Source organism: Mirounga angustirostris, unplaced genomic scaffold (genome assembly GCF_029215605.1).
Source record: "Mirounga angustirostris isolate CCGP_5_RB_7025 unplaced genomic scaffold, mMirAng1.0.hap1 SCAF_12, whole genome shotgun sequence".
NCBI classification, from domain to species: Eukaryota; Metazoa; Chordata; class Mammalia; order Carnivora; family Phocidae; genus Mirounga; species Mirounga angustirostris.
In genome coordinates this window covers 80267230-80282578 of record NW_026991720.1, presented here as the reverse complement: position 1 = coordinate 80282578, position 15349 = coordinate 80267230, and the positions used below count along the sequence as shown (strand labels likewise).

Genomic DNA, 15349 nt, shown 5'->3' with positions numbered 1-15349 from the left:
TTTTTTTTTTCCCAACAGGGCAATTCTACCAAAGGAAGAAGCTGGAAAAAAAAAAAAAAAAAACTAAATCCATCCAGAGCCTAAAATTGTTTTGGTAATCTACTAAATTCATTCATTTAATTCATTTATTCACTAATACAGCATGCCACTCCCCCAGTTTTTATCCCTGAAAACAGCTAGCTCTGCCACATCCAGAACCTATACCAATTTATAACTTAGAACAATGTTGATCTTGATACAATGTAACCAAAATAAATATGGTATGTTTTTACAGTTCACATATTCACAATTGTTTGTTCCTCAATCAACAGAAGAGATGCATTTCCATGAAATGAATAAGACAGGTGAAATAATTAAATACCTGACACCAATACCTATTAATTTAACTCCTATAAACACAAAACTCTTAAAGCAACATTTCAAAATGCAATTTGAGCAAAAGTGATTTTTTTAAAGATATAAAAACAATGCTAAATTAGGAGAACCAAGTTAGCATGATTGACACTCAATAACATTCAGCTTCACCAGAAAAATTTTCACCTTCTAATTTAGTTTCTCTGTAGAACTGAAGCTAAAAAAGGCTCCTGCAATGTTTTATTTACTGGCCAATTTCTAGACATCTGTACTCAGTCTGCACCGTAACAAGCTGATGCTAATAAGCCATACATAAAGATCCTACTTATTAAAATACAAATTAGGCACCCCTTATGTTTATACATGTGTAAGTACAATTAATATCGTAGGCTTAGTTGGAAACAAAATTGCTTAAGTTAACCAACCATTGCAATGTAATCAAATGAGATTTCAAATGCAATTGGAAAAGATCTGTTCAGTACAAATAACAAGAACTATTGCATGCAGAACAATTAGTTTTCTAAGCTTTTTTCTTTTTCCACCTGCCCTTAATAATTTGTCCATCATAAGTGACACGAAATGTGACCTTTAACACCCGTAAGTTGCGTGGAGACCTGAAAGGCAGCTGGTAGATACAGCTTATTTACAAATATTGGTTTGAACTTGTAAATGCATGACCGCATAAATCTTAATCCATTTAGAGTGTATGCCCTTTGTTAGCTCAATTGTACATTCAATTGGGAACTGAGTGGCGCTGAGGGAGAGTGTGAATTACATGGGCCTTTTCTTGTTGCCAACATTTGCAGCATTTTAGTGCTTTGCCTTTTGTTCTAGCTGTTCCTGAGATTTCACTACACTAAAGAAATGGAAATGTTAATCAACATTTTGCCGAAGTAATATGAATGAATTTTGCCTACTTATCCTGGAGGGAAGAATCAGAATATTGTATCTTTGGGAAATGTTAACGTACCTTTAGGAAATGATTTCTGCCTTCTAAATCATCCTACTGTTAAATTATTAATGGTGGCATTAAAGAACTATCACCCTGATACAAATAGTTAAATATCTTAAAAGATAAAAGGATTATAAAGTTTAAAAAGAGGACCTTTTGGAATATGGTAGCACTTACCTTCAAATTAAACATTTTTAAATGTTTGGCTAAAGCATTGATAAAATTTGCAATTATTTTGGGTGGTCTCCTAAAAGAAGAGGAGATTTAATGTTGATGATCTCTAGTTTCTAGCCACAAATTTAAGTTTGATTTGTTTTATGGCTTCTAAGTATTTGTTTACCCTTGCTACATGACATGCATTGAAGCATCATCTGGTTTATCAGCGGGGAAAAAAAGGAAAAAGGAAAAAGTGTGTCTTATTGTTATAATATTTGAGTTTAGGCAATCTGCATTCACATTCTATTCTTCAAACATAGAATAACTTAACGATATTTCAAAGGGCTCTTAAAATGGGAAGGACTGTTGTGAAGACTGGGTATGGCTGGCATGGTCAGAGATGGAAAATATCAATTCTCAGTGTGCAAACTGGGACAGCTATGTGTTCTGTGCACATTGTTTACAATCCTTCAAGAAAGGTACTCACGCAATGAGTTGACAGAGCTCTAAAGTGGACTAACATGTTTTCCCTTTAACAATCTCTTTTGATGTCAATCAGTATGTTCATAGGTCCTAAATAAATTGTGAGGTAATCTAGGGGGAAATTAAGAACAGAATTTGTCCAAGAATTCTCTTACATGGAGGTCACTATTTGCTAAGAACACTTAATGCTTACTGAGAAAACCATTTACATTCTATTTAACCGCGTAAGATTGAGTAATGGCTTCTGTGTCATGGTGGGACCAGTGCGTCCTCTTGCATGACTGATCCTAGCAGTGCTACTCGGTAGGGACAGGCACCGAGAGGGCAGAGAACAGGGGTTACATTTCAAGGTAAACTTTTTTACATTTTGACCTGTGTCAAGTCAAAATACATCTCAAAATTGCTGATGCATCATAATTTAATTGGCTTCTTTTTTTCTTTCTTAGCAATACGTAAATGATAGGGTGCTTTACAACTGAGAAAGGCTCAGATGCAGTGAAATATGGTAAAATATGGTAACAGCCTACACACATTGAGAGTTCTTGCGTCATGGACAAGGGTTGCCCATTACTTCTGCAAGGAGAAATGTTAATTTTGTGTTAATGATTTGACAATATCAAGGGTTTTACAATATATCTGGAAAAGAAACCCTTAGAACCAGAAACCTATAACATGATAATTAAATGAAACAACACCAATGATATAAATGGCATTACTACATCCCTGCTTGCCACTTTATTCTTGACCACATTATTTCTCCTTAAGAAACTGAAAAAGACATATAACTAATAAATGACTATGAGAAATATTACCGAATTCTTTTAACACGAAGAAAAGTTTATGAATAGCAATGGAATCAATATATTACAAGCTGATCTGTGTAAACTTAATGATTTTTTGAGTTCTAAGAATTACTCAAAATTTAAACTAAAACACCAATTGTACCAACCCAACACTAAGCAAAAGAGAAGGTCTAGCTTTATACCCATTATGTCTTCACATTGCTTTTACTATGCCACCTCCGAGATGGGAGGAAGAAACCATTTCCATTTCATATTAAGCAGTCAAAAGGATATTTATTTGGACAAATTAGTTTGGCTGCTTTTTGTCTGAGAAACAACAACAAAAAATTAAAGTTTGTGTTCCTTTCATCTAAAAGAAACTAACAATATCGTAAATCCCCTCATTGGATGAGCTTACAATTTGCCCTCAATACTCAAACTTACATTTCTAATTTAATCACCATTTTTTTTCCTCTACATATTATGGATGACAGCAATTATGTCCAATTATGAACTAAGCCAGTACCTACCTGACACCAACAACTCAGGCAATATGACCAGTTGAGTAAAAGAACCAAACAAACTGACAATAGTTAAACAGAGTCTCCAGCTGGTAGACTAAGTACTGGTTTAAGAAATATAAATTTGTGGAAAATATAGTAAAAATAAAAAACATCAGAAGCATGAAACATGGAAGACTAACCTTTATCATATATTATAAGTGAATGACATATCATGTAGTGTATTTTCCTTTGATATATAACATAATCATGCTAACACAAAGCAAAAGTGCTAATTCCTAACCCTCAATTTTGTGTTCTTTGAAGTACAACTTTCTTACCTTCAAACTTGACTTTTGTTTTACAAAACATTCAAAACCAATTTAATAGTACCAAGCTGTCACTCATACTCTAATTCTATTTTAAACATCCCCCAAATTAGTTATACGGCATTTTTCTATGATCAGAAACTAGAAAGATTTTCACTATAAATAAAATAATTCAAACATATAAGATAAATATTTTAACTATTAAGGGCAAACTTTTCCACTGTGCCCCTGGCTGTAAGAAGATTGACTGATTGACAAGATAAGTTGAAAGACTGAATACATTGATAGATGTATGAAGAGATATGTGGATGGATACACAGATACAGAGATAGAAAAAAGAAGATGGATGGATAGGTGGATGGATACACAGATGGAAAGAAAGAAAGATAAATAGATGATAGAGAAGATGGATGGATGGATGGATGGATGGATGGATGGATGGATGGATGGATGGATAGATAGATAGATAGATAGATAGATAGATAGATAGATAGATAGATAGATAGATAGATAAACAGACAAAAGTCATTACCAGGAGAATTTCTGCTATTTCTATAATTAGCTCAGTAATTCTTAAGGCACAAGTTTATCAAAAATATATATGGAAAAGCTAGTATCAGCTGGAACTTCTAAAAGTAGACCACAGTAAAAGAAAGATTGTTCTAGCGAAAGTGGAGCAAATTAAATTATAAAAGTTTAATACATTCATTCTTACTTCAATCACATTGCCCACCACCAAGGTGATGATAATATGCATATCACTTCTTACAAACTCCAAGTTGTTAAATGCAACTTGTTTTTCAACTAGTGTATCCATAATATCTACAATGGTGATTAAGATATTATAAATGTAATTCTATTTAAATGTAATTAATTTTATAAATAACTTTGATTATAGGAGAACATTTCAAAAGACTTGTTTGAATATGGAACATAATAAGCAAAAACATTTTGACTAACGTATTGGCTCTCATTACCCAAAAGCAAATTCTTTAAAGAAACAAAATATAGCCGAGTTTTGCTCATATAACATCTTAAGATTCTTTCACTAAGAAAATGTTAATGTAATCATAATGATCAAGCACAAAACGTCACTAATTAAAGTGGTTAAAAAGGGTCCTTACCGCAAAATCCTCTCTCCACTGGTGGGCTGCTTGAACCTTCTCTGCTTCCAAAGCCAAGCGCTGAAAAGGAAACATTATATCTTAGAATTCAAATGACCACATGAATATATACTTGTGAATACACAAAGCACTGGGGTTTTCAAATCAATTATAAGGACATAAAAAGCAAAAGAAACTCCTTATTTATGATTCACAATTTCTCAATCATTTAGTAATCTAATCTACTGGAGTTGATATATGTGTATTTACTCTTAAGTAATATAAATAACCTACTATTCTTGAATACCATGGTTTACTACCTCTGCCGTTATCAGAAGATGTGGACACCATGAGTACTTTCTTTCAATGACTAACATTGCAGTTTCAGAGAAAGCTTTAATAAGTAGGGTATATTCATCTTGGTAGAACCCTGTTTTTAGTAAACCCTTCAAACATTTCTATATAAGTAGAAAGGAAATGATATTGAGAGACCAATCAATATGTGCTAAGCGCTATCCTAGGCACCTTCTTAATAGCATATTGAGTTTTGTTTTGTTTTGGCTTGGTTTTACCAAAAGCCATGAAAATGTAGTAATTTCTTTCTTGCTGAAGTACACTCTTATTAGTTCTTTCAGAGATAATCTGTGAGTACCAAACTGTCACAAGCTGTACATCTGAAAATGGCCTTATTTCATACTTGCTCTTGTACATTCACGTAGTTCAAGAATTCTAGCCTGACTCTTCCTTTAGCACTTTTAAAAACATTATTCCGTTAAGTACAGTTGGAGACAAAATGTCCATTGTCAGTCTGCTAATCACATTTTATAGATAAATTCTATTTTTTTCTTTCTCTAATAGTTTTCAGGTTTTTCTCTTTGTATGTCTCAGAGTTACTATCGCGCTGTCTGGGTGATAAGCTTTTACAAGAGACGGTGACATTTAGTGATGAACACAGATCTGAAACCAGACTGCCTGGGCTGAAATACCAAGCCTGCTACATACTAGCTGTGCAAACCTGGGAACTATCTCAGGTGAATAATATCAAGGCAGGCCTCGTGGATGGTTGAAAGGATTGAGTGAGTAAGATTTAATGCGAAGTGCTTAGAACACTGCATGGTAGACAGGAATATAGATGTGAGCTATCTAACTTAGATAATTATGATTCCATTTGCACTCCATGTCCCTTTGTGAAGATGATTCAGTGTTAAGTTCAGCAGGACCTGCCCCCAACACAGCTAGAAGACAGTGGCAGAAACAGGAAGAACGTAACAGTAAATATAATAAATACAAATATTAAATTCATTTTTAAGAGACAGAAACAATCAGGTTAGGTTTTAGAAAAGTGTAAGTCTTGAAGGGGATTACGATTACTGGTTCATGTTTTGATCTTTCACTATGAACTGTATTTCAGGGAGTGCTCTTCCAAAGGAAGTCCAGACTGCACTAGATAATGGAAACATATCTTCATGCCAGTGTTTATATTAGTTACTGATTTTGATGCCCTGTTATTTAATGCTATGATCTGTTCACTTACTAAACTATTAAGTAGGTATTACCGATGACTATAAAATACTGCCAAATGGGAGATCTAAAGTTAAGAATTCCTAAGCTGAATTTAAAAGAAAAATTCTCCAGAGTGCTTAAAATGAGAACGGTTTCAGTTTATCAGCCACTAGGCAAACATGGATTAAAAGAAGATTAGTAGGGGCTCCTGGGTCACTCAGTTAGTTAAGCATCCAACTCCTGATCGCAGCTCAGGTCATGATCTCAGGGTCGTGAGATCAAGCCCCTCATCAGGCTCCATACTGAGCATGGAGCCTGCTTAAGATGCTCTTTCTCCCTCTCTCTGTCTCTCTCTCTCAAAAAAAAAAAAAAAAGAGAGAGAGAGAGAGAAGAAGAAGAGCCAGTAAATGTTAGAAATAGGACCAGGGAGAGTAACCAAAAGAGGCTCTCTATCCCTAACAAGAACAAAGGGCTAAAGAGAGTAAAACCAAGGGAAAAGTGTATGCCTTTCAGTGATATTGCAACACAATACTTCTGAAAATTCAAATTCAGTGTGAAAATGTAGTAAAAAGTGAATAAAAATTAAGCGGAAATGGAAGCAACGTCTCTGTAGGAAAACTTTAGGATGGGAAGATAGAGAAAGAAAAGACAAAATGCGAAAATAAACCAGAAGGCATATTCTTGACAAAATTCAGAATACAAGGCTTCATTTTTAACACGCAACACAAGAACAGCTAAACGTTCATATGTATAGGATGAATAATAAACTTAAGCATTTTGAGAATTTGAACAAAATACTGGGTAAAACTTACCTAAGTTAAATAAATTTTTCGACTAAGAAATATTAGAACTCTAAAATGTCTTTAAGTCTTGGAGAGGAATGTTAAGATTTTTTCCTTGCACAACACACCCCACGAGGATGCCATCCGCACAAACAAAACACACTAGGGGACATTCTCACCCACGGAGCCATACATGCTTTGCAAAGCTCCAGCTCAGACTACCGCATTGTTCTCTACTCTGGAGAGCATAAGGAAGTACGACTTAACTGATATGACTCTGAATCACATGGCTTATGATATGAACATAATCCACGTTTAATAAGCCATGACAGTAATCATCACAGTTAATTATTTCTAGAAAAAAAAAATTGAAAGGGATGGACAACGGCAACAAACTTCTAAAAGACAATTCTCCTAGGAGGAGAGACCAAATCAGCTTTATTTCCTTATTGTCTATATATATATATATATATAATTTTTTAAACACTCATTTTATGAAGGAACACCATTTATTGCAAGATTCTAAAATGGTTTTAGAAACTTAAAGAGATGTAGCTATGTATAAGGAAAAAAAGGTATTTGAAAGGTTGGTGAAGCTCAAAAGTTGCTAAATTTTATATCACCAGCTTAGAAATCTATAAATACATAATCATGAAAATGCACTACTTTGCTTATGCAAAAATTAATGAAATATGTTTTATCTAGTAAATTTCATGATAAAGCATAAGACTGAACTTTGCACTTAAGGAGTCTGTCTTGGGGACTAATACAAATAGTTGATGATGGTGCTCTTTCTTGTGGCAAAAGACCAGCTAGCCATGACTTATAGAAAACTGACATGTCGGGTGCCTGGGTGGCTCAGTTGGTTAAGCGACTGCCTTCGGCTCAGGTCATGATCCTGGAGTCCCGGGATCGAGTCCCACATCGGGCTTCCTGCTCGGCAGGGAGTCTGCTTCTCCCTCTAACCCTCCCCTCTCTCATGTGCTCTCTCTCATTCCCTCTCTCTCAAATAAATAAATAAAATCTTCAAAAAAATAAAAATTTAAAAAATTTAAAAAAAAGAAAACTGACATGTCTTCTGGACACTTCAAGTCCTTAATTAACTTCTATTCTGGTCAAGTGACATTTTAGTTTTAAAGCCAATGATCTACTGCTAAATGCCATTGGCAAATTGCGTTAAGACTGATAAAATTCCTACCTAATTAAATGTGAACATTTGCTCAGTATATAACTACAGTTATGGCTATGGCTACGTAAGTATATCCTGTAACAATAACGTAATTCAGAGTAAGGAAAATGTGGGTTTTTTCTCATTTAATTTATAGTACAGTTTAATCTAGTATCAAACATTAAAACCAGACCAAGTATAGATAGATACAAAAGACTCAACTCAGCATAAATACCTGTGAGAGGAGATGGAAACAATTCTGCTCTTACTAAGATAAACCAGATAGATTCATTAAATGGCTTTATCATAAATGAAACAGCATATGTGTTTATGAGAATTCCTTGGATACAGAATGATAAGTATATATACAATATCATGGATGTATTAATAATATATAAATCTCCGGGGCGCCTGGGTGGCTCAGTCATTAAGCGTCTGCCTTCAGCTCGGGTCGTGATTACGGGGTCCTGGGATCGAGCCCCGCATCGGGCTCCCTGCTCAGCAGGAAGCCTGCTTCTCCCTCTCCCACTCCCCCTGCTTGTGTTCCCTCTCTCGCTGTGTCTCTCTCTGTCAAATAAATAAATAAAATCTTAAATATATATATATATATATATACATCCCTATCTATTGGTTTGAGCATTTAAAACAGAAAATCATTTCAAGACTATTCTGAGGACTCATAAGCTTAAGAAAATGGACTTTAAGGCTTCTGACTCCAAAGCTTGTACTCATACTACAAGACCAACATTTAGTCTCCATTAAACCCATTAAAAATGTTAACATCACCAAACATTCAGAGAATATATACAGATATAATAGTACCAAAACCAGAAACACTGGTAGAAAACTATTTCAGGCTAATAGAAAATTTCCCAGCAAATTTTTAGAAATCGCTAAAGACAAAAAACAAAAACAGCACAAAAAATCATGTCAGCTGGCGAACTGTCTTTACATAGGTCTTGCCCTCAGATTCTGAGAGAATACTGCTAATCACAGAGAAAGCTTTTGATATGCAGTGATCTGTAAGAAAAAAAGAAGAAAAAAGGAGAAGACAAAGAAAAAAAGAAAAAAACAGAAATAGGGAATGGGAGAGGTTTATCAGATCAGAGAAAGATCATCTCCCTTGAAGGCCTATTCATTCTCAACCTTCACTTTTTGTCATATCCTTATCTCTTCCACTAGCACTGAATTCTGTCAGGTGATATGAAAGTCTAATAAAAGCAGTATAATTATACAGTGTATACTGAAATAATTGTATCATTCTCTTGAACAATACCTAAATATATTTTCTCTTGGAAATAGACTATTTTCTAAACCTCTATGTTATATGCTTCCTAGACTGTTAATTGCAGATGAAAAATAAAAGTTTTCTGAAATATTTAATTATAAAGAATTTTCATTTAATAGCTTTGAAAGGAAACCTTTAGGGATCATATGACAGTTCAGTTAGACTCCAACAATGTCGATAATCATGTTAATATCAAGAATGGCTTAGAAACATCATTCAAAGAAGCATCTCTAATTGAAAACAATTTCTTTGGCTAGTGTATGGCAAGATTTTTCTTTCTAATAAAGAGGTAACAGATACACACAATAGACTAATCTAAATAAAATAGGCAAGTTAATGTAATTAATGTACAAATAGTTAACACCCAATAAGGATTAGTCATTTATTGTGTTATGCCTATGTTGACAATTTTTTAATAACTCTAATGAGTTTTGCTTATCTTCATCAATGTTTTTAACATATCAAAAGAATCAGGATAATCATTTGAATGGTCTAACAATACCTTCTGAAAATAGCAGACTTGGGTGAATGAACAGACTTCTATGTTTGTTCCTACAGGTACAAGCAATTACTTTGGACGTATAATATTATAATGGGCATGCACTTTTCAATCAAACAGATCCGGTTTCCAATTCTGGTGCTGCTACTCACTAACTACGGGATTTTAGGCAATAGACTTAACATTTTTCAGCATTTAAGAATAATATCTACCTTTATATTTTCTATTTCTATGCTAAATATCTAGCACATTAGAAACTCAATGAAGTTTGCTTCTTTTTGAACCCTACAAACGTAACTTCATAGAATAGCCTATGTTAGAACTATAATCAATGATGACCACTTCAACATGGACATATATGAATGAAATGAATATAAACATCTTAATGGTCCCTACATTTTCATTGTATTTTGCCCTAAATAAAAGCTCTTGCCAACAGAACCACATGGCAGTCCAAATGCAAATCAGGAGATACAGTGGTTTAATACAGTAGGCAATAAAATGAGCTGAGTTTTATTTTAATTTATTTTTACCATAAACAGAATGAGAAAAGAGAGCAGATCATTAGTATTCTGCTTTCTCACCTTATTTCCTGAAATATTAAAAAAGGGAGTGAGGTGTAACATTTCTTTAGCATTCCTTATGCTGAAAGGAACTAGTGAAGACTTAACACCATACTTCCATATCTAATATAGTGTTCCATCTAAAAGGTAAAAAAATATACTTCTCTTTCCAATATCTTTAAGCAAATAATTGGAAACAATGCAGTGTTTCTTTTTTAATTCACATAAAATAATGCATAAACAATTTTATTTAAACTGATGTAAATACATATGCCCAGCAGAATTCTATCAAAGCTTTCGAGCAACTTCCGATATCCTGGTGAACAAAAATATCACTACGGACATTTTAATGTGTAGACAAATTGCTTAATGTGTTTTTCTTAAAATCACATCTATTATACTTACATATTATTTAAAGACATTTCTTTAAAGAAACATCGGTACTTTGAAAAAGACCTATTGGCTGAAGAAGTTGGGTTGGAAATTGGGATTTGAGATTTAAAAGTTATAAAATTTGAATAGGCTAACCAGGATGAGTTAAATGTGGCGCATTTCAACACTTGATAACTGTGATCACTATATAAATACACATCCTGACTGGGAGGAAGATATATATAGGATAGCAAGTGTAGAGTGTATTTACTTGTATTCAATAAATATTTACTAAATACTTGCTATAATGGAAGTGTTCAGGAAATAAAAATATAGGACATAGTCCCTGCTTCTAAAGGGTATTTATACACATCCATATATCATATACCATAAAACGAGCACAAACACACACAGACACACACACACAAACAGATCATGTGATCAGTGTTTGACAGATGGTTACAAAATACATACCTTGTTAGTGGAATTTGCCACATGGAGAACACATTTTTAAAAGTAGTGCTTTTATCAAAAATGGAAATACCTCAAAATTAAAGAACAGGAAAGATTCTAAAAAGAGGGCGTACTGCTGGCCATTGACACTTTTTTAGCCATGGGTCTTTTTGTTTGGTCTTGGGGGGAGATTAAAAATACTGAAAAGCATGAAAAAAAAAAAATAGCCTGAAATCCATTACTCAGAATTCATCTTTATCTTTATGTTTATGTTTGCTTTAAAACATTTTATATACAAAATAGAATATTACAAGTAACCTTGACGTTCTCCTCATTCACCTCCCCTGACCAATTTCCCTACCCAGAGCAATCTCTATAACGAGTTGGTCTGTATCCTTTGCCATTGTGTGTCGTGTATTTTTTAAATAGCATAAATGTTATCTGATGTTAACACCACTGATTCTTTCTAATTGATAGGTTGCATGCAGGTTGAATGCTAAAGAGAGAAACTCTACCTGCTTCAAGGGGGTGGGGGTAATTTGTCTAAGGAGAAACCCATTACCCTTGCAAGTGATGGTTTACACTGAAAATGAGAATCAGTTAATGTCAATGAGTTTTGAGAAATGGTTTACTGAGGGTTTTGGAAAGTAACGATAATGCCTAGAGGGGAGAAGAACGCTCAGGGAAACAAAGCTGCCCCTATTTCTAAGACCACTTTTTAGCACCAAACCTCTATGCACTTAATGCATCTTCATCATCAGAACATAGTTATTCCTTCTCTCCACCAAGGGACCATCATTCCTTCTGCACAGGCATTACACATGTAGTTCGAAAGAAGCTAAATTAACACTTAAGCAAAACTACTTATCAAAAGACTTGTCGATTTCCTCTCACTATGGAGCAATGTATGGGTTACTAAGCCCACATTTACAAAGATAACTAAATGCTGGCGCGCCTGGGTGGCTCAGTCGTTAAGCATCTGCCTTCAGCCAGGTCATGATCCCAGGGTCCTGAGATCCAGCCTGCATCAGGCTCCCTGCTCCGGCGGGAAGTCTGCCTCTCTACCTCCCTCTGCCTCTCACCCCCTCCCCCCACCCCGCCACCGGCTTGTGCACTCTCTCACTCTCTTTCAAATAAATAAATAAGATCTTTAAAAAAAAAGATAACTAAATGCTGTTTTTATGTTTTACTTATGCTTGCTTAAAATACTGCTTTTGTTTGATGACATGAAACATGAGCACATTTAATTATAATCATTATCTTTCTTTTTTTCAAACTCACTTTTGTTTTTCTAGCAGAGCAACCTCAGATTGATTCCAAGACCAAAAAATTTATTTTTCATAAAATCCTATTTTAATTTAGAAAAATATATTCCAATGATTTGAAAAATTCTAACAGACCCTGATAAAATAGCTTAGCACAAGTCCATCTATTTGAGTTTATGGAGGAGAAAAAAAAAAGGAGTTTGCCATCTTGACTATTGTTTATTATGAGAAACAGAACAGGTTACATAATATGTAACTTTTAATATATACTTTGATTAAAATTATTCATAAATAAACTGACCAAGTAGAATAAAGTATGTAGTCTTATTATTTATATCTCTACAAATATTTTAATACTTCTGTAAATATTGGAATTATGACATAAAGGAATTATGAAAATTAATAATAGAACATTAATTTGTGATTATATTAAGCCAAATTACATATAAGTCTATTATGGTATATGATGCAAGTAAGGCTACAGATTAATTCTTTTTGGTAACCTATCATTTTCTTACAATTGATTTGATTCCAGGTTAAGTGAAATAAAAGTTTCATAATACAAACACTGTTTCTCTTTCAAGTGCAAGCTTTAAGGGAGTATAATATATGCAAACCATATAAATAAAAGCTGTTGAAATCAAGCCAGTCATCATTTATTCTTTTATTAGTGGGTCCAGGGAAAAATAAATCTTTTGGAACATGGCTTCTGGATCAGGTTGTATAGATTTCAGTCTGGATCTGCCATATTCAGAAAACGCTTTTGAAATTAACCACAAAGCTTCACGTCTAATCTTCAGAGATGTAATTAGCTCCAAATATATTGGCAGACTCTTGGAACACAGAAACCAGGGTAAAGGAGGTGTCATCTGGTAAGAACAGCAAAACTCCTTTGAGTAGTAGTGAAAGTAAATAATACACAACTGGTAATTACCGTCACCTTTTTTTTTTTTTTTTTTGGCTCAACAGCACAGAACAATAAAATAAAATGATTGTTCAACTGAATTAATTTCTACATCAGCTCTCTACACTGACACCTGCAAAGGATCACCAGATGGGCTTGTTCAACATATCTCATACAAACCCACCCAATCCCACCACCATCCAAAGATTCTGATTTCTATACATGGTGTCATTACCAGAAATCTACATGTTTAATATAGTACACCTTTTCCTGGGACTAAACCTTGAAAACCCTCTTCTAGAGGGTAACATTTCTAGCTACCTTAGACATCTGGATTTAATTACTCTTGGAGAAAGGCTGTTCTAAATAGAAGCATAATTTAATGGAAAGCAACAAAAATAACCCACTGCCACACAATGCTGTACTCATCTCCCTCCCTCTCTCTCAACAGACCACGAATGTGAGTTCATTAGGCTGGAGGATGCAGTTCTTTCACATCTGTCCACCTCCAATATCTCACACAATGTGTAGCAAGAGCAGGTGCTCAATTAAATGTGTGAGAAAATGTGAGAATAATCATTTCCAAGTATTTTCAAGGTTTTTATCTCAGTTGCTTTAAGACTTAAAACTAGGTTCACTAAATTATCGTCATTCATTATCATGATACTTTGAGGAGCCACAGAAGTTGTCTTCCTACATGACAAGCATCTTGCTAGACTAATACATCACTATCTAATTCTCAAAAATTGCTGGATTATAATTCATTGTCACCTAATCCTTAAAAATATTAGTAGACTTTGGCTGTGAATGTGGTAGGGATCCAGGGTAATCCATGTGATTGCACTCTGGGATTCTAGAATTAATCTATAATCAGTTGCCTTATTCTCTGAATGTTGAACACTAATGCAAACTCAGAAACCAAGAATCAGTGTGGAAAAGGAAGAGAATTTGATCAGTGCTCCAGAGGGAGAGAAAAACAGCAACAACAAGACAGTTTCTAAAACTAGTCTAGCCCTACTCCTGCTGATAATCTGCTCCAGAGTCCCACATAGTTAAGCTACAATATCAAGCTACTTACATGAGGAAATCCCATACTCAAGTAATACAAACATCTCCTCAGCTGAGAACTGAATTCTGTTGAATACATCATGCTAACACTTTGCCTACCAACAAATTGCCTACAAATATATCAAATACCAAATCTAAGTCGTCCTAATTTGGTCATTTTTACATCCCTAGGTGACCTCACAATGACACATCTAGCATTTATTTTTCACTACTGACAACAACAGAAAATCACAGTGCGGTGAAAACAGCCCTACCACTTGCTAGGCATGTTACCAGTAGTAAGTTAAATAACAACTTCTTACCTCAATTTTCTAAACTATAAAACAAGGATTATAATAGCCCATATATCATGTTGTATGTAAGAATGATCGCAAAGTCCTCGATAGATGGAAGCTGCTACCTATTAAAAACTGAAGTACAAAGCAGTTAAGTGCCTGAAATTATAAAGTTAATAAGCTGAAAATCCTGAGTTGTTATCTGCAAGAAATATTATACATACTTCACTACTTCAGGGTGAAAAATCCATCTTAAATTCTTTCTGGAATAAAGAAAGCCATCAACAAGGTATAAGTTCGCTGAGACTAGAAACATCAGAAGGGTTTTGACCCATCCTCTGAATTTGCCCTACTTCCAATCACCACGTTGGAAGACAATTCTCCATAGGTCTCTCATGTTTCTGCATGTTGTGTGAACAGAGGAAGGGAGAGCCTCTGCTCTAGAGTATCTTTTCTAGAACCACATTTGCATAGCAAACGGCCTTGGAAGACAGAGGGATTGCCTCGCTGCAGGGTAGAAAACAGATTTATTTGTTGCTCAGGAAAATGC

At 34.4% G+C, this 15349-nt stretch overlaps 1 protein-coding gene across 10 annotated transcripts in view; it reads right to left on the bottom strand.

Moving 5' to 3' along the window:
• The window catches only part of CACNA2D1 (calcium voltage-gated channel auxiliary subunit alpha2delta 1), a 507273-nt gene that overhangs the window by 237924 nt on the left and 254000 nt on the right, over nt 1-15349 (bottom strand). For all 10 annotated transcript variants that reach the window (XR_010406552.1, XM_064575355.1, XM_064575347.1 and 7 more), the window contains exon 4: nt 4681-4740. Coding sequence is in view for 9 of the 10 variants with exons in the window: in XM_064575355.1 (XP_064431425.1) it covers nt 4681-4740 (60 nt within the window). In the remaining variant the exon portion in view is untranslated. The remainder of the gene's footprint in view (nt 1-4680; nt 4741-15349) is intronic.